The sequence below is a fragment of the Macaca mulatta genome, chromosome 1 (assembly GCF_049350105.2).
Source record: "Macaca mulatta isolate MMU2019108-1 chromosome 1, T2T-MMU8v2.0, whole genome shotgun sequence".
Classification (NCBI taxonomy): Eukaryota; Metazoa; Chordata; class Mammalia; order Primates; family Cercopithecidae; genus Macaca; species Macaca mulatta.
Window position 1 is genome coordinate 132,080,001 of NC_133406.1, and position 26,253 is coordinate 132,106,253.

Here is a 26,253-nt window from a genome sequence, read left to right on the forward strand (position 1 = left end):
GGATAAAATGCTTCACCAAAGTCAAACCCGTCCATGACCATTAGCTCCCATCTCCTCTCACCCACTCAAAGATTTAAGGACAATCCTCTACCAACACTCCCCTCCTTTCCTGTATTATCACTTGTACCCCCTCCCGTGGATTATTCTCCTAAGCATACAAATGTTGCCTCTTCAATTTCTAGAAAAACATTCTCTTAATCCCATACCTTCTCCAGTTACCATTGCATTTCCCTTCTCTTCACAGCAAAAATCCTTGAAAGAGTTATCAATTTCTATTTCCAATTTCTATCCTCTCTTTTCCCCATAGCCATTGTCACCACATGGCATACCGTATATTTCACTTCTTTAGTTATTGTCTCCTCCTACCTATATTCTAATACAATTCTGACAAAGGAAGTCGGGTTTTTGTTGTTTGGTTGGTTGGTTGGTAGGTTTCCTGTTTTATTTGCTATGACACTTCCATCACCTAGAAAAGAAGCTGATCACACTAAGTATTCAAGAGAAATTAGTTAATAAAAGAAATACTTGCTGAATGAGTAAGTCAATCCCCACTTAAGTAAGAGATGCATGTTTTTAAGATGTGCATGCATTACAACTAAGTCCAGAGTCCTACTCATCCATCTACTTGCTTTTCAACTGTTTGGGTTGGAAAAGGATATGATCATTCTTTAATATTTTCTTAAAATGTTGAGGTTCTGGTGACCTTATAAACAAGAGTCTGCAAAATAAGCTATTTAATGCTATATGCTATAAAAATGTTTAAAGAAAGGAGAATTACTACAAGATTTTACAGTGAAGATGGAAAACTTGAGAGGCACCCAGAGCACTCTTGGACTCTTATATGATGCTAATATCTTATAATATTTGAAAATAGACATATCTCATCTCAAAGTGAATAATTTAAATGAGATTAACAAATTTTAAAATTCAATGCATTTTTTTCATCTCTTCACTTGACTAAATTAAGATGTTGATCCTCTATATTCATTAACAAATGAACTGAAATTTCTGTAAAATTTTCAAATTGTTCAAAGATAAAATCAATGATGAAATGTTTTGTGAAGACTTCCTACACTGACATTGAAATTAAAAGATATACTAAAAGACATCAGTTATAATATAGAGTAATTTATGGAACTTCTCTTGTAAACCACAGCAATATGAAAACACAAAAAATCAAATGAGAATACACAGTCATTAATATTTACATTGAAAACTACTGCTTGTACACACTCCAGTTTTCTCTTTCATGAGAATATGAATTTTTGAAAATTAAATTTAAAATCTGATTTTTGTTTAAAATTCCACAGACAAAAATGTTGTTACCTGTTCATAGGCCCCAACCTTGAGTGCCGTCTCTGGTGCAATTTTTAAAACATTTACACCATTTCCTCGCCAAAGGGAAAAAATTCCTCCTTCTTTTACCAACTGCTCAAGGCCACTAATCAATCTCATTTTCCTTGACTTTAAACTATGAACCTATAAATAAATAGCACATTTATTTACTTTTCAATTCATTTTGCTGGCTTTATGGTATTGGTATTGCTATTGCTAATAAAAATAAATATACATTATGCATAAATTCATGATTTTCAACAGTTTTAATTTTCCCTCAGAGACATCTAAAACTGATATGTTAATATTTTCTTGTGCCAAAATACATACTTTAATCTAACACATCAAAGAAAAAAGGACAACTTAAAAAAACAGAAATAACTTAATTACCAGAGAATTTTAGCATAAACAAGATGTGTTGATGGTACAAATATACTACAAGATTATTAAAGAGTGCATTGATATATGCAATGAGAAAACGATAAATGAAAATACATCAAACTTTCAACAGTGGATATTCCTGGGTGGCAAGGTGTTATGGGTTAACATGTGTCTCCCAAAATTTGTATGTTGAAGTCCTAATCCTCATTCCCTCAGAATGTGACCTAGAGACAGGGTCTTTAACCAGTTAAAGTGACATCATTAGGGTGTGCCCTACTCTGACTGGCATCCTTATGAAGGGCAATTTGGACACAGAGACATGACACACACAGAGAGGAAACAATGTGAAGAGATAGAGAAGACCGCCTTTTGCAAGCCTAGGAAAGAGACCTGGAACAGATTCTCTCTCACACCCCTCAAAAGGAACCAACCCTGCCGACACCTTGATTTTCGACTTCTAGCCTCCAGAACCAAGACAATAAGTTTCTGTTATTTAAGCCAGTCACTTTGCAGAACTTTGTTACAGCATCCCTAACAACCTCATACATGAGGAGTACAGGTCATTTTCATGTCTTCCTTTATCCTTTTCTGTGTTTTCCCATTTTTCTAGTGTGTTATAATAAGAAAAAATGCTATTTTTAAGAAAGTAAAGTTAAATGTTAATAAAATGCCCTCCTGCCTATAAAGTAAGAGAAAAATCATGGGAGAACAAGGCAAAATGAACATTATCTTCTGTGGGTAGAACAAATTTAGAAAAAAATTTGGTAAAATATGTATAGCCTTAAAAATGTTCATATTATTACTTAAACTAGGAATTTTTTAAACAAGTAATCTTAAATATGAAAAAAGATTAATAAATAGTGGTGTTCATCATAAAATTATGAATAATTGCTTTAAAAAAGGAGGAGTAAAAACCACCTACAGGTCTGTGGATCAGAAAAAGTGATTAAAGTATCAAAAATTCCAACCCAGGGCTCTCTGACTGTAAAGTCTCTGCTCACGAACCATATTAAACTACTTCTGACCACAATACATATCTTCCTCTATTTCACAGAATTCTTTTCCAGTTGTGTGAAGCTCACACAATAATACCTCTATCAATAGAGTGCACAAGTTCTAATGAACCCATTTTCACTGTCAAATATAAGGATAAATGAAAGCCAAGAGATCCAACCCAGAATAGCATAAAAGGGCAGTGACTCCTTCCTGCTTTCCCTTCCTTCCTTTGTTTCTCATTATAGTACTCTCCTCACCCCACTTCTAACTCGCTTGTATCTATCATCTTCCCTCCTCTTTTTTCCCCTGTTTTCCTTATCTTTTTTATGTTTCTCTCTCCCATCCTCGTCCTACTCTTCTCTATCCACCTCCCTTACTCCTTTCTCTTTTTTCACTCTTTTCAGATCCCCCATTTGCTCCGTCCCTAATCCACTGACTCTTTTCCATGCCCTCAGGGAACTGATTACCCCTACCCTGTGTCCTTACAATAGCCATAAATATAATTTTCTATCTTGCACACAGTGATTATGTGCAATTAATTAATTGACAATTATTGTTTTCAATATTATCATCATCATCATGTAGATATGTTGTTTGTATCTCTGTAAGGTCCTGGAGTATAAGAAATATGCTTTTTCATCTTTGTATTTTTAGTGCCTAGCATATGACAGGTGCATGACAAATACATTGTCGTTATTTTTACTCTTGGTCCCCTTTCCATGTTTCTCATCTCCCTACATGTCTCTATCTCTGTGTAGCATTGTATCATGTCTGTATCTTTCTCCTTTAAACTTCATTATTTAATTTTCTGACAGGCATAGTTATTGAGGAAGCTGTTTTATATTTCCACTTGCAATACAGAATTTTCAACTCCTGCTCTTACCTAAGGACTGACTGAACTGAGTCACCTATCTGAAAAGAATATAGATCACAGATGGAATCAAACATGCGGAAGGATGGTGGGTTGTGTGTCTTACCGTCTAATGCCATTCAAAGTATATTCCCTACACGTAGCCCACTGAATTAAAGGTTTATCTCCACGGGATGCATTAAGCAGAATCTCACCCTATATTTATGTAAGAAATATTAGGCATACGGGGAAATAGTATTTACTCCCCTTGGTACTCCCACAGTACTATGTGCATCATCTGTCTGGGTAGATAGCACTTATATCACATTTTATTATTACCTATCTAACTAACTATTGTCCAAGAAAGCTTGTAAATTCTCTAAGGACAAAAACTACATCTAACATTTTCCTATAGTCTCTAATGCCTATTAAAGCAGCTAGTACATAATTGACCCTAAATAAATATATGTGGAATTAGTGAATGAAGTGTTTCCCCCGCAAAAGCTATCCTTCTAACAACCTATATTTTCCATAAATGATATATTTATGTAAGTTTAATTCCTAATTAAGATAAATCATTTTTCAGAATGAGGCAAGAGTATAAACTAAATAGTTCTTAAACATGTGACATTAAACTTATGACACAATTAATTCACTTTATGTAATAACTGTTCATAATCCATTACTAAAATGTCACCATTACCAAAAAGCAAAAGATAGTAAAACACCCACTTATGTAAATTTAATTTGAAATTTAAGTTCATTAGGTTGTGGATTACTAATTTTTATATCCTTGCAGAGAAAGTATTCCGCAAATATCAAATTTTAGTTGTGGATTCTACTTATGATAATTAACACATTAAGCCATGCACTATTTTATAACTACTGTTGAAAATCCATTTTCAATGAAGGAAATGTAATTAAACAAAATATAATAATAAACTGTAAACAACTTATTTTCTGCCTCTTGGAAATATTCTTAGTAATTAAATGGTAGAATAGAACCATGCTATTATGTTGGTGCCAAGGTTAGAGATAACCAATACAAAGTCTAATTATATCTTCTCATTTCTTTCATAAATTTAGCTAATTTTTTGAAAAGATTCTAATAGAGCAGTTCTATTATTGTTTAAAATAAAAACTGATTTGAATACACAGTAGCTTATTTAAGAAAATTAAGAAATCTTTTAATATTGAAAACTAGCATTTACATTTTCAGGAAAATGTAAACTTTTAATGAGAAGCAGTATGTGCCAAAACACTTTTTAAAACCTTTTTTGAAAGCTGCCAAAGACTTTTCAAGTTACTTTAACTCTTAAAGGGTAGGTAAGGTGAGCAAAAAACCTGCATCATGACTTTCAAGCGGTCTAAAGGTGCTGTGAATGTCCGTGCAACCGCGCTAGCTATTCCTGCTGACACCAAACGCTTCCACCAATCTCCAGACTGCTTTTCTTGTTCGGTAAATTCATCTGGAATAGCTATACTCTCTCCTATGTCAATTAACTGATAAATAGGAAGAATAATTAGACAATAAAGAAAAGTGTAAACACTTGATACATTATAAGGATAGCTTTCTACAAGGACCAAGGATAACTTTTTACAAGGACCAAAAATCCAAAGATTTTTTTATACCACCTCCTGTTACTAAGATCAACAATTTTCTTAGCACCTATACTACATAAAATGATTTTTAATAAGGCATTGACATATCGATTTAATGTAAAATCAATTAAATTAGAGCAATTATTAATTTTAAATTCTCAAACTATTTAGTTAATCTGTTCTATGAAAAATGTAAACCCTGAGTACAGGGATCACCTCCAAGCCACTCACCACAGTGTCTGCCACATACTAGGCAAGGAGTAAATAATAAATATTCCCTCTTTTATTTCAAATTCTCTCAAATTCCTTTAATCACTTAAACCTAAGTCAAAATTCAAGAGTAGCATCTTATCTGATTTGATTAAATTTCTTTATTATTTGCATTGACTCTTTCTTCAAATGTCAGTTTCCTTTTTAAAAGTCTACACTCCTACCACGTTTGCATTTTAGTTTCTTTTCAGTGATCATACTTGCTTTTGACAAGATGATCGATTTTTTCGCAATGTTGAGGCAATGTGGTTTAGTGCAGAAGTTAGTTTCTGCCCTCTAGGAATTAACAGAGTAATAAAAGAGACAGGAAAGGAAACAAAGCAATTATAATACAGAGAAAATAAGTACAATAACAACAGTAGCAAATAAAGGTGTCTTCAGAAGACAGTATAGAGGCTCGAGGCAGAGCAAGAAGGCAGAAGACTCTACCCATCATCCGCCTGCAAGGACACCAATTTAACAACCATCTACACAGATAAAACACCTTTGTAAGAACCAAAAATCAGATGAGCCCTCATAGTACCTGATTTTAGCTTCGTATCACTGAAAGAGGCACTGAAGAGATAGAAAACACAGCCTAAAATCACTGGCAAAAATCCCTCCTACAACCCCCCAACAGTGGTGGCAAGGTACGGAGAGGGTCTCTGGGCACTGGGGGAGGGGGAGCACAGCAATTGTGAGGCATTAAACTCAGTGCTGTCCTGTTAAAGCAGAAAGGAAAAGCAGACTGAACTCACTGGACATCCACTCACGGAGGGAATAAGATGTGTGTGTGTGTGTGTGTGTGTGTGTGTGTGTGTGTGTGCGCATGTGTGTGTGCGCACACGCGCACATGCGAGCATACACGTGTTTTTGAGACAGAGTCTCACTCTGTTGCCCAGGCTGGAGTGCAGTGGTGTGATCACGGCTCACTGCAGCTTCAACCTCCCTGGGCTCAGGTGATCCTCCCACTTCAGCTTCCCAAGTAGCTAGGACCACAGGCATGCGCCACCACGTCTGGCTAATTTTTGTATTTTAGTAGAGATGGGGTTTCACCATGTTGCCCAGACTGGTCTCAAACTCCTGGGCTCAAGCAATCCTCCCATCTTGGCCTCCCAAAGTGCTGGGATTACAGGTGTGAGCAACTATGCCCCTCCAGAGGGAGCATTTAAACAAGGCCTAGCCAGAGGAGAAGTGTTAACAGTGGTATACAAGAAACAGGGAAAGGATTCCCTATTTAATAAATGGTGCTGGGAAAATTGGCTAGCCATAAGTAGAAAGCTGAAACTGGATCCTTTCCTTACTCCTTATATGAAAATTAATTCAAGATGGATTAGAGACTTAAATGTTAGACCTAAAACCATAAAAACCCTAGAACAAAACCTAGGTAATACCATTCAGGACATAGGCATGGGCAAGGACTTCATGTCTAAAACACCAAAAGCAATGGCAACAAAAGCCAAAATTGACAAATGGGATCTAATTAAACTAAAGAGCTTCTGCACAGTAAAAGAAACTACCATCAGAGTGAACAGGCAACCTACAGAATGGGAGAAAATTTTTGCAATCTACTCATCTGACAAAGGGCTAATATCCAGAACCTACAAAGAACTCAAACAAATTTACAAGAAAAAAGCAAACAACCCCATCAAAAAGTGGGCAAAGGATATGAACATACACTTCTCAAAAGAAGACATTCATACAGCCAACAGACACATGAAAAAATGCTCATCATCACTCACCATCAGAGAAATGCACATCAAAACCACAATGAGATACCATCTCACACCAGTTAGAATGGCCATCATTAAAAAATCAGGAAACAACAGGTGCTGGAGAGGATGTGGAGAAATAGGAACACTTTTACACTGTTGATGAGACTGTAAACTAGTTCAACCATTGTGGAAGACAGTGTGGCGATTCCTCAAGGATCTAGAACTAGAAATACTATTTGACCCAGCCATCCCATTACTGGGTATATACTCAAAGAATTATGAATCATGCTGCTATAAAGACACATGCACACGTATGTTTATTGCGGCACTATTCACAATAGCAAAGACTTGGAATCAACCCAAATGTCCATCAGTGACAGACTGGATTAAGAAAATGTGGCACATATACACCATGGAATACTATGCAGCCATAAAAAAGGATGAGTTTGAGTCCTTTGTAGGGACATGGATGCAGCTGTAAACCAGCATTCTCAGCAAACTATTGCAAGAACAGAAAACCAAACACCGCATGTTCTCACTCATAGGTGGGAATTGAACAATGAGATCACTTGGACACAGGAAGGGGAACATCATACATCGGGACCTATTGTGGGGAGGGGACAGTGGGGAGGGATAGCATTAGGAGATATACCTAATGTAAATGACGCGTTAATGGGTGCAACACACCAACATGGCACATGTATACATATGTTACAAACCTGCATGTTGTGCACATGTACCCTAGAACATAAAGTACAATAAAAAAGAGGGAGATTTATAGCATTAAATGCCCACACCAAAAAGTTAACAAAGATCTCAAATTAACCACCTAGCATCACAACTAGAAGCAATAGAGAAGCAAGAGCAAACCAACCCCAAAGTTAGCAGAAGACAAGAAACAATGAAAATCAGAGCTGAACTCAAGGAGACTGAGACACAAAAAACCATATAAAAGATCGACAAATTCAGGGGTTGGTTTTTGAAAAAATTAATAAGATAAATAGGCTACTAGTCAGTCTAATAAAGCAGAAGAGAGAAGATCCAAATAAACACAATTAGAAATTACCAAGGGGATGTTACCACCGACTCCACAGAAATACAAACAACCATGAGAGACTACTACAAACACTTCCATGCACACAAACTAGAAAACCTAGAAGAGATGGATAAATTCCAGGATGGATACATATACTAAGGACTGAACCAGGAAGAAATGGATTCCCTGAACAGGCCAATAACAAGCTCTGAAACTGAAACCAAAGCAGTAATAAATAGCTTACTAACCCCCAAGCCCCCCAAAAAGCCTAGGACCAGAAGGATTCACAGTCAAATTCTACCAGATGTACAAAGAAGAGCTGGTACCATTCTTACTGAAACTTTTCCAAAAAATTGAGAAAGAGGGATTCCTCCTGAACTCATTCTAGGAAGCCAGCATCTTCCCAATACCAAAACCTGGCAGAGACACAATAATAAAAGAAAACATCAGGCCAATATCCTTGATGAAAATTGATGCAAAAATCCTCAACAAAATACTTGCAAACGGCCAGGCACAGTGGCTCATGCCTGTAATTCCAGCATCTGGGGAGGCCAATGTGAGCAGATCACTTGAGCTCAAGAATTTGAAACCAACCTGGACAACATGGCAAAATCACATCTCTACCCACTGATCCCCCCACCAAAAAAAATAAAAAATAAAAAAAAATAGCCAGGTACAGTGACACACACCTGTGTTCCAAGGTACTGAGGAGGCTGAGGTAGGAAAATTGCTTGAGCCCAGGAGGACGAGGCTGCAGTAAGCCAAGATCACACCACTGCACTCCAGCCTGGGTGACAGAGTGAGACTCTGTCTCTAAAACTATATATATATTTGCAAATTGAATCCAGCAGCACATCAAAAAGTTAATCCACCATGATCAAGTAGGCTTTATCCCAGGGATGCAAGGTTGGATCAATATATGCAAATCAATAAATATGATTCATCATATAAACAGAACTAAACACAAAAACCACACGATTATCTCAATAGATACAGCAAAGGCATTTGACAAAATCCAACATCGTTTCATATTAAAAACTCTCAATAAACTAGGCATATAAGAAACATACTTTAAAATACAAATTATTGCACTTGTACAAAGAAAAGCTGGTACTATTCCTGCTAAAATTCTAAGAGCCACCTACAACAAACCTACAGCCAACATCATACTGTTTGGGCAAAATCTGGAACCATACCCCTTGAAAATTGACACAAGACAAAGATACCCTCTCTCGCCACTCCTATTCAACACTGTACTGGAAATCCTAGCCAGAGCAATGAGACAAGAGAAAGAAATCAAGGACTTCCAAATAGGAAGAGGGGAAGTCAAACTATCCCTGTTTGCAGATGACATGATGCTACATATAGAAAACCAAAAGTCTCAGCCTAAAAGCTCCTTGAGCCGATAAACAACTTTGGCAAAGTCTTAGGATATAGAATAAATGTACAAAAATCACTAGCACTCCTATAAACCAACAGCATCCAACGCAAGAGTGGAATCAGTAATACAAAAATGTTCTCAATTGCCACAAAAAGAACAAAATACCTAGGAATATAGCTAACCAGGGAGGTGAAAGATCTCTACAATTAGAATCACAAAACACTGCTCAAAGAAATGAGACAACACAAACAATAGAAAAACATTCATGGTCATGGATAGGAAGAATCAATCTTGTTAAAATGGCTATACTGCCCAAAAGAATTTACAGATTCAAAGCTATTAATATCAAACTACCAATGACATTCTTCACAGAACTAGAGAAAAACCATTTTAAAATTCATATGGAACCAAAAAAGAGCCTACATAGTCAAGACAATCCTAAGCAAAAAGAACAAAGATGGAGGCATCATGTTACCCAACTTCAAACTATACTACTGGGCTCTAGTAATCAAACAGCAAGGCACTGGTACATAAACAGACATATAGACCAAGGGAACAGAATAGAGAGCCCAGAAATAAGGATACACACCTACAACCATCCTGATCTTTGAAAAAGTTGACAAAAACAAGCAATGAGGAAAGGACTCCCTATTCAATAAATGGTTCTGGGATAACTGACTAGCCATGTGCAAAAGATTGAAACTGGATCCCTTCTTTACACCATATACAAAAATCAACTTGAGATGAATTAAAGATTTTAAATGTAAAACATAAAACTATAAAAATCCTGGAATATAACCTAAGAAATACCATTCTGGACATAGGGGGCAAACACTTCATGACAAAGACACCAAAAGCAATTGCAACAAAAGCAAACATTGACAAATGGGATCTAATTAAACTAAAGAGCTTTGGCACAGCAAAAGAAACTTATCAACAGAGTAAACAGACAACCTACAGAATGGGAAAAGTATTTGCAAACTATACATCTGACAAAGGTCTAATATCCAGCATCTATGAGGAACTTAAACAAATTTACAAGAAAAAAAATATATAACCTCATTAAAAAGTGTATAAAGGACATGAACAGGCACTTTTCAGAAGAAGACATACATGCAGCCAACAAGCATATGAAAAAATGTTCAATATCAGTGATATGGTTTGGCAGTGTCCCTACCCAAATGTCAACTTGAATTGTATCTCCTGGAATTCCCATGTGTTATGGGAGAGACCCAAGGGGAGGTAATTGAATCATGGGGGCTGGTCTTTCCCATGCTATTCTTGTGATATTGAATAAGTCTCACAAAATCTGATGGGTGTATCAGGGGATTCCACTTTTGCTTCTTCCTCATTTTCTCTTGCCACTGCCATTTAAGAAGTGCCTTTCACCTCCCACCATGATTCTGAGGTTTCTGCAGCCATGTGGAACTGTAAATTCAATTAAACCTATTTTTCTTCCCAGTCTCGGGTATCTCTTTATCAGCAGTGTGAAAAAGCACTAATAGAGTAAATTGGTAGCAGTAGAGTGGGGCATTGCTGAAGATACCCAAAAATGTGGAAGCGACTTTGGAACTGGGTAACAGGCAGAGATTGGAACAGTTTGGAGGGCTCAGAAGAAGACAAGAAAATGTGGGAAAGTTGGGAACTTCCTATAGACTTGCTGAACGGCTTTGCCCAAAATGGTGACAGTGATATGGACAATAAGGTCTAGGCTGAGGTGATCTCAGATGGAGATGAAGAACTTGTTGGGAACTGGAGTAAACATGACTCTTGTTATGTATTAGCAAAGAGACTGGAGGCATTTTGGCCCTGCTCTAGAGATTTCTGGAACTTTGAACTTGAGCGAGATGATTTAGGGTATCTGGTGGAAGAAATTTCTAAGCAGCAAAGCATTCAAGAGGTGACTTGGGTGCTACTAAAGGCATTCAGTTTTATAAGGGAAGCAGCACATAAAAGTTTGAAAAATTTGCAGCCTGACTATGTGATAGAAAAGAAAACCCATTTTCTGGGGACAAATTCAAGCCAGCTGCAGAAATTTGCATAAGTAGCAAGGAGCCTAATGTTAATCCCTAAGACCATGGGAAAAACGTCTGCAGGCCATAGCAGAGACATTCATGGCAGCCCCTCCCATCACAGGCCTGGAGGCCCAGAAGGAAAAAGTGGCTTCCTGGGCCAGACCCAGGGTCCCCATGCTGTGTGCAACCTAGAGACTTGGTACCCTGTGTCCAGATGCTCCAGCTATGATTGAAAGGGGCCAATATACAGCTCAGGCTGTGGCTTCAGAAGGTGGAAACCCCAAGCCTTGGCAGCTTCCATGTGGTGTTGAGCCTGCAGGTGCACAGAAGTCAAGAACTGAGGTTTGGGAACTTCTGCCTAGATTTCAGAAGATGTATGGAAACATCGGGATGCCCAGGCAAAAGTTTGCTGCAGGGGTGGAGCCCTCATGGAGAACCTCTGCTAGGGCACTGTGGAAGGGAAATGTGGGGTCAGAGCCCCCAAACAGAGTCCCTACTGAGGCACTGCCTACTGGAGTTGTGAGAAGAGAGCCACTGTCCTCCAGACCCCAGAATGGTGGATGCACTGACAGCTTGCACTGTGTGCCTGCGAAAGCCACAGATACTCAATGCCAGCCCATGAAAGCAGCTGGGAAGGAAGTTGTACCCTGCAAAGCCACAGGTGCAGAGCTGCCCAAGACCATGGGAACCCACCTCTTACATCAGCATGACCTGGATGTGAGACCTGGAGTCAAAGAAGATCATTTTGGAGTTTTAAAATTTGACTGTCTCACTGGATTTTGGACTTACATGGGCCCTGTAACCCATTTGTTTTGGTCAATTTCTCTGATTTAGAATAGCTGTATTTACTCAATACCTGTACACCCATTGTATCCGGGAAGTCATTAGTTTGCTTTTGATGTTACAGGCTTAGAGGTGGAAGGGACTTGCCTTTTCTCAGATGAGACTGTGGACTGTGGACTTGTAGGTTAATGCTAAAATGTTAAGATTTTGGGGGACTGTTGAGAATGCACGATTGGTTTTGAAATGTGAGGAAATGAGATTTGGAGGCATCAGGGGCAGAATGATATGGTTTGCCTCTGTCTCTACCCAATTTCAATTTGAATTGTATCTCCCAGAATTTCCACGTGTTGTGGGAGGGACCTGGGGGAGGTAATTGAATCATGGGGGTAGGTGTTTCCCGTGTTATTCTCATGATAGTGAATAAGTCTCACAAGATCTGATGGGTTTATTAAGGGTTTCTGCTTTGGCTTCTTCCTCATTTTCTCTTCCCACCACCATGTAAGAAGTGTCTTTCACCTCCTGCCATGATTCTGAGGTCTCCTCAGCCATGTAGAACTGCAAGTCCAATTAACACTTTTTCTTCCCAATCTCGGGTATGTCTTTATCAGCAGTGTGAAAATGAACTAATATAATCACTGATCATTAGAGAAATGAAAATCAAAACCATAATGAGATGCCATCTCACATCAGTCAGAATGGCTATTATTAAAAACTCAAAAAATAACAGATGCTGATGAGGTTGTGGAGAAGAAGGAATGCTTATACACTGCTGGTGGGAATGTAAATTAGTTCAACCCTTGTGAAAAGCAGTGTGGCAATTCCTCAAAGAACTTAAAACAGAACTACCATTCAACCCAGCAATCCCATTACTGGGTATATACCCAAAAGAAAATAAATCATTCTACCATAAAGATACATGCACATGTATGTTCACTGCAGAACTATGCACAATAGCAAAGACATGGAAACAACTTAAATGCCCATCAGTGGCAGATTGGATAAAGAAAATATGGTACATATATATCATGGAATACTATGCAGCCTTAAAAAACAACAAAATCATATTCTTTGCAGGAATATAGATGGAGCTGGAGGCCAACATCCTTAACAAACTAATGCAGGAAAAGAAAACCAAATACCTCATGTTCTCACTTATAAGTGGGAGCTAAATAATAAGAACCAATGGGCACAAAGAGGACAACAACAGATACTGGAGCCTACTTGAGGAAGGAGAGTGGGAGAAGAAAGAGGTTCAGGAAAAATAACTGTTGGGTACTATCTTAGTACCTGGGTGAAAATATGGTCTCTACACCATACCCCCATGACATGAGTTTGCCTATATTAAAAAAATCTGCACATGTACCCCTGAACCTAAAATAAAATTTACAAAAAAGAAATCCATAACTCCTACAAAAAGAAAGAATACAAATTGAAGCTCTACTATATTATCTATGAGGATACATTATCTATTAGGATTAATAGATAGACAAATCAAGAATTTAAATATACATAATAAATATAATAATAAATATTCTCCAAAATATTGGAGCTATATTGCATATTATTCACCAAATGGGGGCATTGAGGTATAAAGAAGAACGAAGTAGAAATATTAGACGTGAAATATATAACTTTACCCACCGATGGAATAAATAACCAAATGGCTACAGCCAAACAATGATCAAGTAAAGGAACTCTCCCAGAAAACATCAGGCAGGAAGAAAGGCACAGAGACTAGAAATGAAAAGGTAAGAGACTGTGAAGATAGAACAAGAAAGGAGTCTTTAAAAAGTAGAAAAAATAAATGTCAAGAAAATATAAGAATAACCAACAATTTTCCAAAATTGGAGAGAGATGAAGCACCTCATATTGGAAGGGCTCAGAGAAGATATTTGAGAAAAACTTACCTAAATGTATTATATACTACATATATATAGAAACTATATATAGATATACATAGATATATATTATATATAATATATAGATATACATATATAATATATAGATACACATATATTATATATATAATATATGGATATACATAGTTACATATTTATATATAAAGGTTTTGTTTTGTTTTATTTTATTATTATTATTTTTTTTTTGAGACAAGGTCTCACTCCCATCACCCAGGCTGGAGTGCAGTGGCACTATCATCACTTACTTCGGCCTTCACTTCCCGGGCTCAGATGATTCTCCCACTTCACCTTTCTGACCCTCCTGACCACCATGCCTGGCTAATTTTTGTATTTTTTTGATAGAGGGGTTTCGGCATGCTGCCCAGACTGGCCTCAAACTCCTAAGCCCAAGAGATCTGCCCACCTTGGCCTCCCAAAGTGCTGGTATTACAGGCATGAGCCACCACTCCTGGCCATCCAAATGCATTATAATAAATTTTAAAACATCAAAAGACGAGGAGAGAAAAAGTTTTCTAAGTGTTCTGAGATAAAGAACAAATTAGCTGATCCTTGAACAACACAGGTTTGAACTGTGTAGGTCCACTTATACACAGATTTTTTGCAATAAATACAGTTGGCCTTCTGTATCTGTTCATGTCTACAACCAAACAGATTGAAAATACAGTATTCATAAGATGTGCAATTTGCTGATACCGAAGACTGACTTTTCATATAACAGGTTCTACCAAGGCAACTTCGGGACTAGAGTATGCATGGATTTTGGTATTGACAGCAGGCGTTGAGGGGGAGAGTGGGATCCTGGAACCAATGCCTGTGGATACCTAGGGACAATGTACAAACAAGAATCCAACTCAGGTCATATGGTATAAGAAGGTAATGCAGTAATATTTTCAAACCAATCAATGAAAGAAACTTTTAATCTAGAATTTTAAACAAAAATATCACTTAAAAGCAAACATACAAGAACAATATTCTTAATTATTGAACATCTCAGCAGACTTAGCACACAAAGACCCTCTTTGAAAACATTCTTGGAAGAGGCATTCCAGCAAACAGAGAAATAAACCCAGGAGAACATTAAAACATAAATGAGAAGCAAGGATAAATAAATAAAGTCAGCTAAAATATATTATTTTTTTAAAAAGGCAAAGATACACACTGTACACATATAACTATATCGAATAAAATCCACTAAAATTCTAGATAGTACCAAGAAAATATGGGTTATGGCAAAAACCAAATGGAAGTAAGAGTATTTTGAAGTATACCTATATTGTTTAGGAGAAGATACAGATTGAACTTGAGAAGAAAAACATCATGAGAGATTGTTAAAAGGAACAACTAATCAAAAAGATATAAAAATCACGAAGATAAATACACGTTAACCACATAGCCTCAAAATATTTTCAGCAACAACCAATGGAACTACAGGAAGAAATAAATTAGCAACTATACTTGCTAATTTTAAAAATATTCTTCTCAGAATTTTACAGATCAAACAGAATAAAAATTATAATGCATATAAAATAATAAGCTTTAGCTTAATTGATTTATATAGAAATTTACATCCAACAAGCAAAAAAATATGTATTATTTTTTAGGACACATGCATAGAATATATTTTTTTAAATCGACCATTTAATAGGCTACAAAGGAAGCCACAATAAATTCCCAGGAATCTATATCATACCCTCTACAATCCCTGACTATATTTCAATATCATACATAACAAAAGGATGTCTTTAAAAGGAAATCTTTGGCCAGAAAATTATGCACACACATAAAATAAAGATATATCTAATTAATTCTAGGATTAAAGAGGAAATCTCAGAGAGAAATTGTAAAATGAATGGTGCCTGAACGACAATACAAACACCAAATATCAAAACATATATGGTATCAGTTGGAGCCTAGGAAAGAAAAACTCACAGAATACAGGTACCAGTAGTTTGAGAAACACATAAAATATATCCTTCTGTAAACATGAAATGGTGAAAACATGGTAGCACTCTGTGTTAGTCAGGGCTCTCCAGAAAGACAGAACCAATAGGATGGATGGATGGATGGATGGATGGATGGATAGATAGACAGACAGATAGACAGACAGACAGACAGACAGACAGACAGACAGACAGATAGATAGACAGACAGACAGATCGATAGTTTATTGCAGAAATTTATTCATTGGGCTCATGCAATTATGGAGGCTGAGAAGTCCAAGGGTGAGGGGCCACATCTGTGAGAACCTGCTCACTGATGGGGACTTTCTGCAAATTACCATTCTTGTAGGTCAAAAATAGTTGGATATCAGAAATTTCATATAGTTCATATCATTATTCTCATTTTACGGATGAAATTGAAGCACCAACGGATTCAATAACTTGCCCAAGTTACACAGCCAATCAGTCATTGTCAACGTTATAATTTGAGACTAGGAAGTGTAGTTTCAGAGTCTGTCTCTTAACCAGTATGCTATACTGCACTGCTTCTTGGAAATTATCTCCATGGATGCAAACAAGGCATTTAATAAATCTCATCACTGATTTATCATTAAAAAATATATATCTGACTGAAAGTAAAGAGCAGTTGTCCAGGGATAGGTAGAAGAGTAGAGATTAACTGTAAACAAGTACCAGGAATTTTTGGGATAATGGAAATGTTCTAAAAATGGATTATGGTGATTGTTGTACTGTTCTCATAATTTACTAAAATAATTGAATTTATTTGCACTCTTACAATGGGTGAATTTTATGTTATATAAATGTATTTAAATAATTCTATTTTTAAAATTCTGAAAACTTCCTTAGTTTGCTAATAATTATAAGAACAACAGCCGGGCGCGGTGGCTCACGCCTGTAATCCCAGCACTTTGGGAGGCCGAGGCGGGCGGATCACAAGGTCAGGAGATCGAGACCACGGTGAAACCCCGTCTCTACTAAAAATACAAAAAATTAGCCGGGCGCAGTTGTGGGCGCCTGTAGTCCCAGCTACTCGGGAGGCTGAGGCAGGAGAATGGCGTGAACCCGGGAGGCGGAGCTTGCAGTGAGCCGAGATCGCGCCACTGCACTCCAGCCTGGGCGACAGAGCGAGACTCCGTCTCAAAAAAAAAAAAAAAAAAAAAAAAAGAACATAGCAAGCATCATATTTAATAGAAGAAATTTTAGAAGCATTTAAAAAATGCTTCATGAATAAAAAACAATGATTGCCATCCCTACTACCATCTAACATAGTACTGAAGATTCTGGCCAAAGATATAAGCTAAAAATATTTTCATGTGGGAACTAAAATAAAAGAAATAAAATCATTAAGAAAATATAAACAAGGCAAAACAAAAGCATTAGGTGGCAAATTGTTATAATAAATAAGAGAGTTCAGCAAAGTACCACATAGAAGATCAAATTACAAAAAGGAGTTTCTCAAAGCAGAAATAATCAAGTGGAAAATTTAATAGGAAAGAAGATACATTAACAATAGTGGCAAAATCTATACAGCATCTAAGATTTAACCTAACAAAGAGTACAGAAGACCATTTCAGGGAAAAAAATGTAACACTCTGTTAAATAATATAACAAGAGATCTGAATAGAGAATTTGATCATGTTTGTGGATAGAGTAAATTAAAATTATGAAGATACCTATTTTACCCAAATTATTCTATAAATTCAATGCTGCAATGGATTGAATGTTTGTATCCCCCTCTACCATCAATTCAAATGTTGAAACCCTCATCCCAGTGTGATGGTATTTGGAGGTGGGGCCTTTGAAAAATAATTACATCAGGAGCCTCATAAGAAGTCAGACAGCTAGCTAGCTCCCTTTCCATACTATATGAGGATGGCAAGAAGATGGCCCTCTGTCAACCAGGAAGAGGGCATTCCCCAAGAACCCAACCATGCTGGCAACCTGATCTACGACTTCCAGCTTTCAGAACTCTGAAAAATAAATGCCTGCAGTTTAAGTAGCCCAGTATATATAGCATCATGAACTGGCTAAGACAGAAATTGGTATTGAGAAATGACACATCGCAATAACAAGTACATGAAAATGTGGAAGCAGTCTTGGAAGTGGGTAACGGGTATAGGCTACAAGAACTGTGAAGTACGTGCTAGAAAATGTCAATGCTGCCATGATGGGATTTTAAAGGCAAGTGTGATTATGGCTCAGAAATAAAAGAGGACAGCTGTACGGAAAGCTTCTGTCTTCTTAAGACAGTACGTAATTATGAATGATGTTAGATGGTAGAGGCCATTCTGATAAAACCTCAAAAGGAAATGACGAAACATGTTATTAAAAACTAGAGGAAAGCCCACCCTTGTTACAAAGTGGTAAAAAACTTGGCTGAATTGTATTTATGTTCTAGTGTTTTGTGGAACGTGGAACTTGTAAGTGATGAAAGTGGATAGTTAGCAGAGGACATTTCTAGGCAAAGTGTTAAAGGAGTGGCTTACTTCTTCCCGATCACTTATAGAAAAACGTAAGAAGAGAGAAATAAGTTGAAGATGGAATCGTTAACCAAAAAGGAACCAAAACTTAAATATTTGAAAAATTCTGAACTGTTAATGTTACAAAAAAATTTTTAAAAAGCATGTTCAGAAGAGAACACTAAGGGTATGGTGAACTAACCACTTGAAAAGGAGATTCGTGTAAGTGTGAACCATGGACTTAATCAGCCATCTCAACAGAAACCAGGAACAGAGATAGGGCAATTCTAGCAGAAATTAGCAAGAGGAAATCTCGAGCAAGCTGAGACTAAAAGAAAGAGAAAATAGGATACAATTAAGGAAGACCATCAGACTTCTTAGAACTTCAGGACTACAGGACTCAACCACTAAACAGCAAACATGCACTATCCAAAACAAGGGAAGAAGGACTCCAAAGGAGATTCAGAAATCCACAGAGCTGCCACTCCCACCATCGGCCCGGAGTGCCATGGGCTGAGCCTGAGAATGGGGCTGCCTCCACCTCAGTTTCAAAGGGTGGGACCTACACCCAGCAGAGCCATGGGGCAGGGCTGTTGGGACCCACTGGGACACCACCCCCACTGGCCAGAGTCATAAATGAGGAACCACTGCTACCATGAGTCCAGAGGGTAGAACATCAAAATGATTATTCTTGGGCCTTAAGATCTCACAGAGCTTGCCTTGCTATTAACTTGCCTAGGACCCATCTTTCCTTTCCTTCTTTCCTCTGTCTCCCTTTTGGAATGGGAATGTCTCTCCTATGCCTATATATTTTGGAAGCACATAACTTGCTTACTTTCACAGGTTCGCGGCTGGAGAGAAATTTGCCTCAGGATGAATTGTACTTCAAATCTTACCCACATCCAATTTACATGATAGTTAGATGAGACTTTGGACTTCAGACTTTTAAAGATAATGCTGGAACCAGTTAAGTATTTGGGGGCTGTTGGAATGGAATGGATTTATTTTGCATGTGAGAAGAACATGAACTTGGGGGAGCCAGGGGCAGAATGCAATGAATGAAATGTATGCCTCCAAATTCATATATTGAAATCCTAATCAAAATGTGATGATATTTGGAGTTGGGGGCCTTAGGGACACAACTAGGTCATGAGAGTGAATCCATCATAATTGGAATTAGTGCCTTTACAAGATGACACCAGAGGGCTAGCTAGCTCTCTTTCCACTATGTGAGGGAATAGAAAGAAGACAGCCCTCTGTACACCAGGAAAAGTGCACTCACCAAGAACCTGACTATATCAGCACGCTGATCTCAAATTTCTAACCTCCAGAACTCTCAGAAATCAAGGTTTGTTGTTTGAATCACCCGGCACATGGTAATTTCTTAGAGCAGCCCAAACCAAGACAAATGTAATCACAATCAAGTTTCTGAAAATATACAGTTGAAATTAAGAAAATCAAAAATTCAGTTGAAATTAAGAAAATCTAAAATCTAAAATAGAGGTTCTTCTTTTTAAAAAAAAAGAAAAAAAAACTAAGCTAATTTTGATAAGAAAGATCCTTTCCCTATTGCTTGTTTTTGTCAGTTTTGTCGTAGATCAGATGGTTGTAGATGTGTGGTGTTAATTCTGAGGCCTCTGTTCTGTTCCATTGATCTATATATCTGTTTTGGTATCAGTACCATACTGTTTTGATTAGTGTAGCCTTCTAGTACAGTTTGAAGTCATGTAGTGTGATGCCTCCAGTTTTGTTCTTTTTGCTTAGAATTGTCTTGGCTATACAGGCTCTTTTTTGGTTCCATATGAACTTTACAGTAGTTTTTTCTAGTTCTGTGAAGAAAGTCAATGGTAGCTTGATGGGAATAGCATTGAATCTATAAGTTACTTTGGACAGTATGGCCATTTTCATGATATGGATTTTTCCTATCTATGAGCACGGAATGTTTTTCCATTTGTTTGTGTCCTCTCTTATTCCCTTTAGCAGTGGTTTATAGTTCTCCTTGAAGAGGTGCTTCACGTTCCTTATAGGTTGTATTCCTAGGCATTTTATTTTACATGCAGCCATTGTGAATTGGAGTTCACTCATGATTTGGCCCTCTGTTTGTCTATAATTGGTGTATAGGAATGCTTGTGATTTTTGCACATTGAATTTGTATCCTGAGACTTTGCTTATCAGCTTAAGGAGTTTTGGGGCTGAGATGATGGAGTTTTCTAAATATATGATCATGTTATCTGCAAACAGAGACAATTCGACTTCCTTTCTTCCTATTTGAATACCCCTTATTTCTTTCTCTTGCCTGATTGCCCTGCCCAGAACTTCCAACACTATGTTGAATAGGAGTGGTGAGAGAGGGCATCCTTGTCTTGTGCTGATTTTCAAAGGGAATGTTTCCAGCTTATGCCCATTGAGTATAATACTGGCTATGGGTTTGTCATAAATAGCTCTTATTATTTTGAGATATGTTGCGTCAATACCTAGTTTATTAAGAGGTTTTAGCATGAAGGGGTGTTGAATTTTATCGAAGGCCATTTCTGCATCTATTGAGATAATCATGTGGTTTTTGTCACTGGTTCTGTTTATGTGATGGATTACATTTTGATTTCTGTATGTTAAACCAGCTTGCATCCCAAGGATGAAGCCAACTTGATCGTGGTGGATAAGCTTTTTGATGTGCTGCTGGATTTGGTTTGCCAGTATTTTATTGAGGATTTTAACATCAATGTTCATCGAAGATACTGGCCTGAAATTTTCTTTTTTGCTGTGTGTCTGCCAGGTTTTCGCACCAGGATGATGCTGGTCTCATAAAATGAGCTAGGGAGGAGTCCATCTTTTTCTATTGTTTGGAATAGTCAGAAGGAATGGTACCAGCTCCTTTTTGTACCTCTGATAGAATTTGGCTGTGAATCCATCTGGTCCTGGGCTTTTTTTGGTTGGTAGGCTACTAATTACTGCCTCAATTTCAGAACTCGTTATTGGTCTATTCAGGGATTCGATTCCTGCGTGGCTTGGTCTTGGGAGGGAGTATGTGTCCAGAATTTATCCATTTCTTCTAGGTTTTCTAGTTCATTTGCATAAAGGTGTTTATAGTATTCTCTGATGGCAGTTTGTATTTCTGTGGGGTCAGTGGTGATATCCCCTTTATCTTTATTGTGTCTATTTGATTGTTCTCTCTTTTCTTCTTTATTAGTCTGGCTACTGTTCTATTTTGTTAATCTTTTCAAAAAACCAGCTTCTGGATTCATTGATTTTTTGAAGAGTTTTTTGTGTCTCTATCTCCTTCAGTTCTGCTCTCATCTTAGTTATTTCTTCTCTTCTGCTAGCTTCTGAATTTGTTTGCTCTTGCTTCTTTAGGATCCCCTATTCAATAAATGGTGCTGGAAATACTGGCTAGCCATATGCAGAAAACTCAAACTGGACCCCTTCCTTACACCTTGTACAAAAATTAACTCAAGATGGATTAAAGACTTAAATGTAAAACCTAAAATCATAAAAAGCCTAGAAGAAAACCTAGGCAACAGCATTCAGGATATATGCATGGACAAGCACTTCATGACTAAAACATTCAAAGCAATTGCAGCAAAGGCGTAAATCGACAAATGGGATCTAATTAAACTAAAGATCTTCTGCTCAGCAAAAGAAACTATCATCAGAGTGAATAGGCAACCTACAGAATGGGAGAAAACTTTTGAAATCTATCCATCTGATGAAGGTCTAATATCCAGAATCTACAAGGAACTTAAACAAATTTACAAGAAAAAAACAACCACATCAAAAAGTGGGCAAAGGATACGAAGACACTTCTCTAAATAAGACATTTATGCAGCCAAGAAACATATGAAAACAAGTTCATCCTCACTGATCATTAGAGAAATGCAAATCAAAACCACAATGAGATAGCATCTCACGCCAGTTAGAATGGCGATCATTAAAAAGTTAGAAAACAACATGCTGGAGAGGATGTGGAGAAACAGGAACACTTTTACACTGTTGGTGGAAGTGTAAATTAGTTCAACCATTGTAGAAGACAGTGTGGAGATTCCTCAAGGATCTAGAACCAGAAATACCATTTGACACATCAATCTCATTACTGGGTATATATCCACGCACACACATGTTTATTGCAGCACTATTCACAATAACAAAGACTTAGAACCAAGCCAAATGCCCATCAATTATAGACTGGATAAAGTAAATGTGGCACATATACACCATGGAATACTATGCAGCCATAAAAAGTAATGAGTTCATGTCCTTTGCAGGAACATAGATGAAGCTAGAAACCATCATTCTCAGCAAACTAACACAGGAACAGAAAATCAATCACCACATGTTCTCACTCATAAGTGGAAGTTGAACGATGAGAACACATGGACACAGGGAGGGAAACATCACGCACCAGGGCCTGTCAGGGGGTGAGGGGTAAAGGGAGGGAGAGCATTAGGACCAATACCTAATTCATGCAGGGCTTAAAACCCAGGTAATGGGTTGATGGGTGCAGCAAACCACCATGGCACATGTATACCTATGTAACAAACCTGCACATTCTGCACATATATCCCAGAAATTTAAGTATAATAAATAAATAAATAAATACAATGAATAATTATTTTAAGATAAGAAAAATCAATGAGGGAAGGAAGACAAAGAGGAAGTATTTACCAGGTCAGTATTATACTACACAACCATAGTCATAAAGACAGTTCAACACTGGCATTTAAAAAAAAAAACAATGCAACAGAAAAAGAGAGTTCAAGAAAATATCCAAGTATTTATGGAAGCTTGATGTGTGAGAAAATTCCCTCTACATATAAAAACAATAAAATCAGAGCCCTGCTTTTAATCGTATAGAAATGTGAACTAACAGATGCATTAAAGGCCTAAATGTAAAAGCAGAAACCATAGAATAGAAGATAGAGAACATCTTTGTGACCAAGAGGTATGAAAGCACTTCTTAAATAAGATACCACAATTGTAAACCATTACATATTTTGTGGATTTACTCACCAAAAATCAAAGATTTCTGTTCAACCAGGAATATCATGGACAAAACAAAGAAACAACAGACAAATGGCATACTAGAAAAAATATGTGCAAGTCTGAGTACACCAAAGATTACTATCTAGGATAAATATGTAACTCTTATGAAACGTTAGGGACATGATAGAAAATCCATAAAAAACTAGATAAAGCATATAAACAGACAATTCATAGAAAAGAATATGTGAATATCATCTTCCTATGAAGAGATGTTCAGAATGTACTAGGAATCAAGGAGATGCATGTTAAAACAATGAAGTTCAACTTTATGCCCAACAGAACAGCAAATACTATAAAACTGAATAATACCAAGTAATAAACCACACATAAAGAAATGGGAACCTTCATACATTCTGGCAGGAGTGTGAATTGCTACAGCTAGCCATTCTGGAAAAAAAATATGACAATATTTCATGAAATTAAAACAAAATTGAAACTGGATACCTTAGCAGTTGTAAAATGTATTCCCTCTGACTTACAAAACTGTGTGAAATTCTCTAAAGTACATAAAAGGAAAGCATTTTTTATGGGTGAAGTTGGAGAAAAAATAGATGTCCATTTCTTGGGGGATAGACAAGAAAGAAGTAATAAGTTCATACTATGAGTATGTTAGAAGCAATAAATTAGATGAGCATATAACGTCAAGGACAAATCATAAAGTAAGAAATCAGATGTGGCCTCTAGCACAACACTAGCTATACAAATCAAAAACACATGTGTGAAACAATACTACATGCATCCTAAGAATATGTAAATATATAAATATCCAAGAACACAAATGAAACATATTAGATAGAATAAGTGCCTATCATAACAACTAACATGTATTGAACACTTACGTGCTCAGCCCTGTTTTAAATATACTAACTAATGTACTAATCTAATTCTCAAAACGTTTATCATTTTTATCTCTACTATATAACTGAGGAAAATGATGCACAGAGAGGTTGATATAGCAAGTGGGTGGCAGATGTGGAATTCAAGCCCAGGCAGTCCAGAGCCTGTACTCTTTGCTTCCCCTATGTTCTCTATGGAGAGGAGGCAAAAACTCAGGAGGGTGAATGAGAATAGTATGCCATGAAAAAATAATTAACTTAACCCCCACACCTGAGATCTGCAAAAGGAAACAAAGTCTTCAATTACAAGATCTCTTTGTTACAACTCCAAATCAAGTGCTTATATAACATGAGCAGGTAGATTATTAAATATTTGACCCTTTCTGGTTCTAAAATTTTCAAATCCTAATATTTGACTTTACGTTTTCTATGACAGAAGACCCAATCAGATACAGCATATCTGTGAAAAAAGAAAAATACATTATTTTTCACTTTTCTAGGACAATCTAAATACTATGTCATGGAAATTAATTCTTAACACAAAGTAGGCACTTTCAACAGGTAGATTAGGATGTTAAGTTCTAGATTTGGGAAAACAAAGAAACTGGTTGCTATGTTTATACACGTAATACTAATACCCCTCATTAAATTAGCAGAACATTATTGGGGGGAAATATTGTAAGTTTAGCCCCTGAGGCTGCAAGTATTTTAGGGGTGATATTATCATAACAGCTATGACATTTAGAACAAAATAAAAACAAAGTAAAATACAAAGTAATCTTACAGTAGAACGCTTCCAGAAATGAATAATTTCAGTGACATTTTTTGCAGGATGCAGTAAAAAGTAGTACTTCCATTCATCCCAGTCTACTGTCATTGACCCATCAGTATCCATGCTGAAATTTTTAAAAAAAGAAAATAGTGCTTGCAACATTTATATCAAAGTTAGCACCACTATAAAAATAAATACTTCTTAAATATTTATTGTTGGAGCCACTCCTTTGGACTTCATGAAATTACTGTATTTTCATATAGTTATTTAAATGGACTTTATTTTTTAAGCAATTTTTGATTTTCAGAAAAATTGAGATGATAATACAGAGAGTCCCATATATCCCCACACTCAGTTTCCCCTATTGGTAACATTTCACATTATTATGGTACATTTGTTATAATTAATGAACCAATATTGCTACATTATTATTCACTAAAGTCCATGCTTTATTCAGAGTTTCTTAGTTTTTAACTAATGTCCTCTCTTTGTTTCAGGATCCCAGCTGAAATGGCACATTTCATTTAGTCATCACGTCTCCTTAGGCTCTCTTGGCTATGATAGTTTCTCTTTCCTTGTTTTTGATAACCCTGATAGCTTCAAGGAGTGCTGATCAGGTAATCGGCAGAATGCCTCTCTAGTGGATTTTATTCCATATTGCTTTTTAACTATTTACTTGTATGTATTTCTCCCATATTTTCTTATGATATTTTGAAGGGAAAGACCAAGTCATCTGTGTATCTCCAACACTTAGCCTTCCATAAATATCTGTTGAATCAATGAATAAATGGATGAAAAGTGAATAAAACTGATTGAAGGGTAATTTTATATCTTTTGGCTCTTCAAGTATTATTTTTACTTCTGATCCTTTTCTCCCTATTTATAGCTTTTTAATCAACTTTAAAACAACCGTTTATTAATTTAAA

The 26,253-nt window shown here is 36.7% G+C and overlaps 1 protein-coding gene across 1 annotated transcript in view; it reads right to left on the minus strand.

The window, feature by feature from the left end:
* The window catches only part of LOC695041 (mitochondrial adenyl nucleotide antiporter SLC25A24-like), a 72,033-nt gene that overhangs the window by 22,562 nt on the left and 23,218 nt on the right, over positions 1-26,253 (minus strand). Inside the window, exons 4-6 of the mRNA XM_077952260.1 lie at positions 25,340-25,451; positions 4,907-5,065; positions 1,327-1,479 (exon numbers count right to left, since the gene is read on the minus strand). Coding sequence (XP_077808386.1) covers positions 1,327-1,479; positions 4,907-5,065; positions 25,340-25,451 — 424 coding nt within the window. The remainder of the gene's footprint in view (positions 1-1,326; positions 1,480-4,906; positions 5,066-25,339; positions 25,452-26,253) is intronic.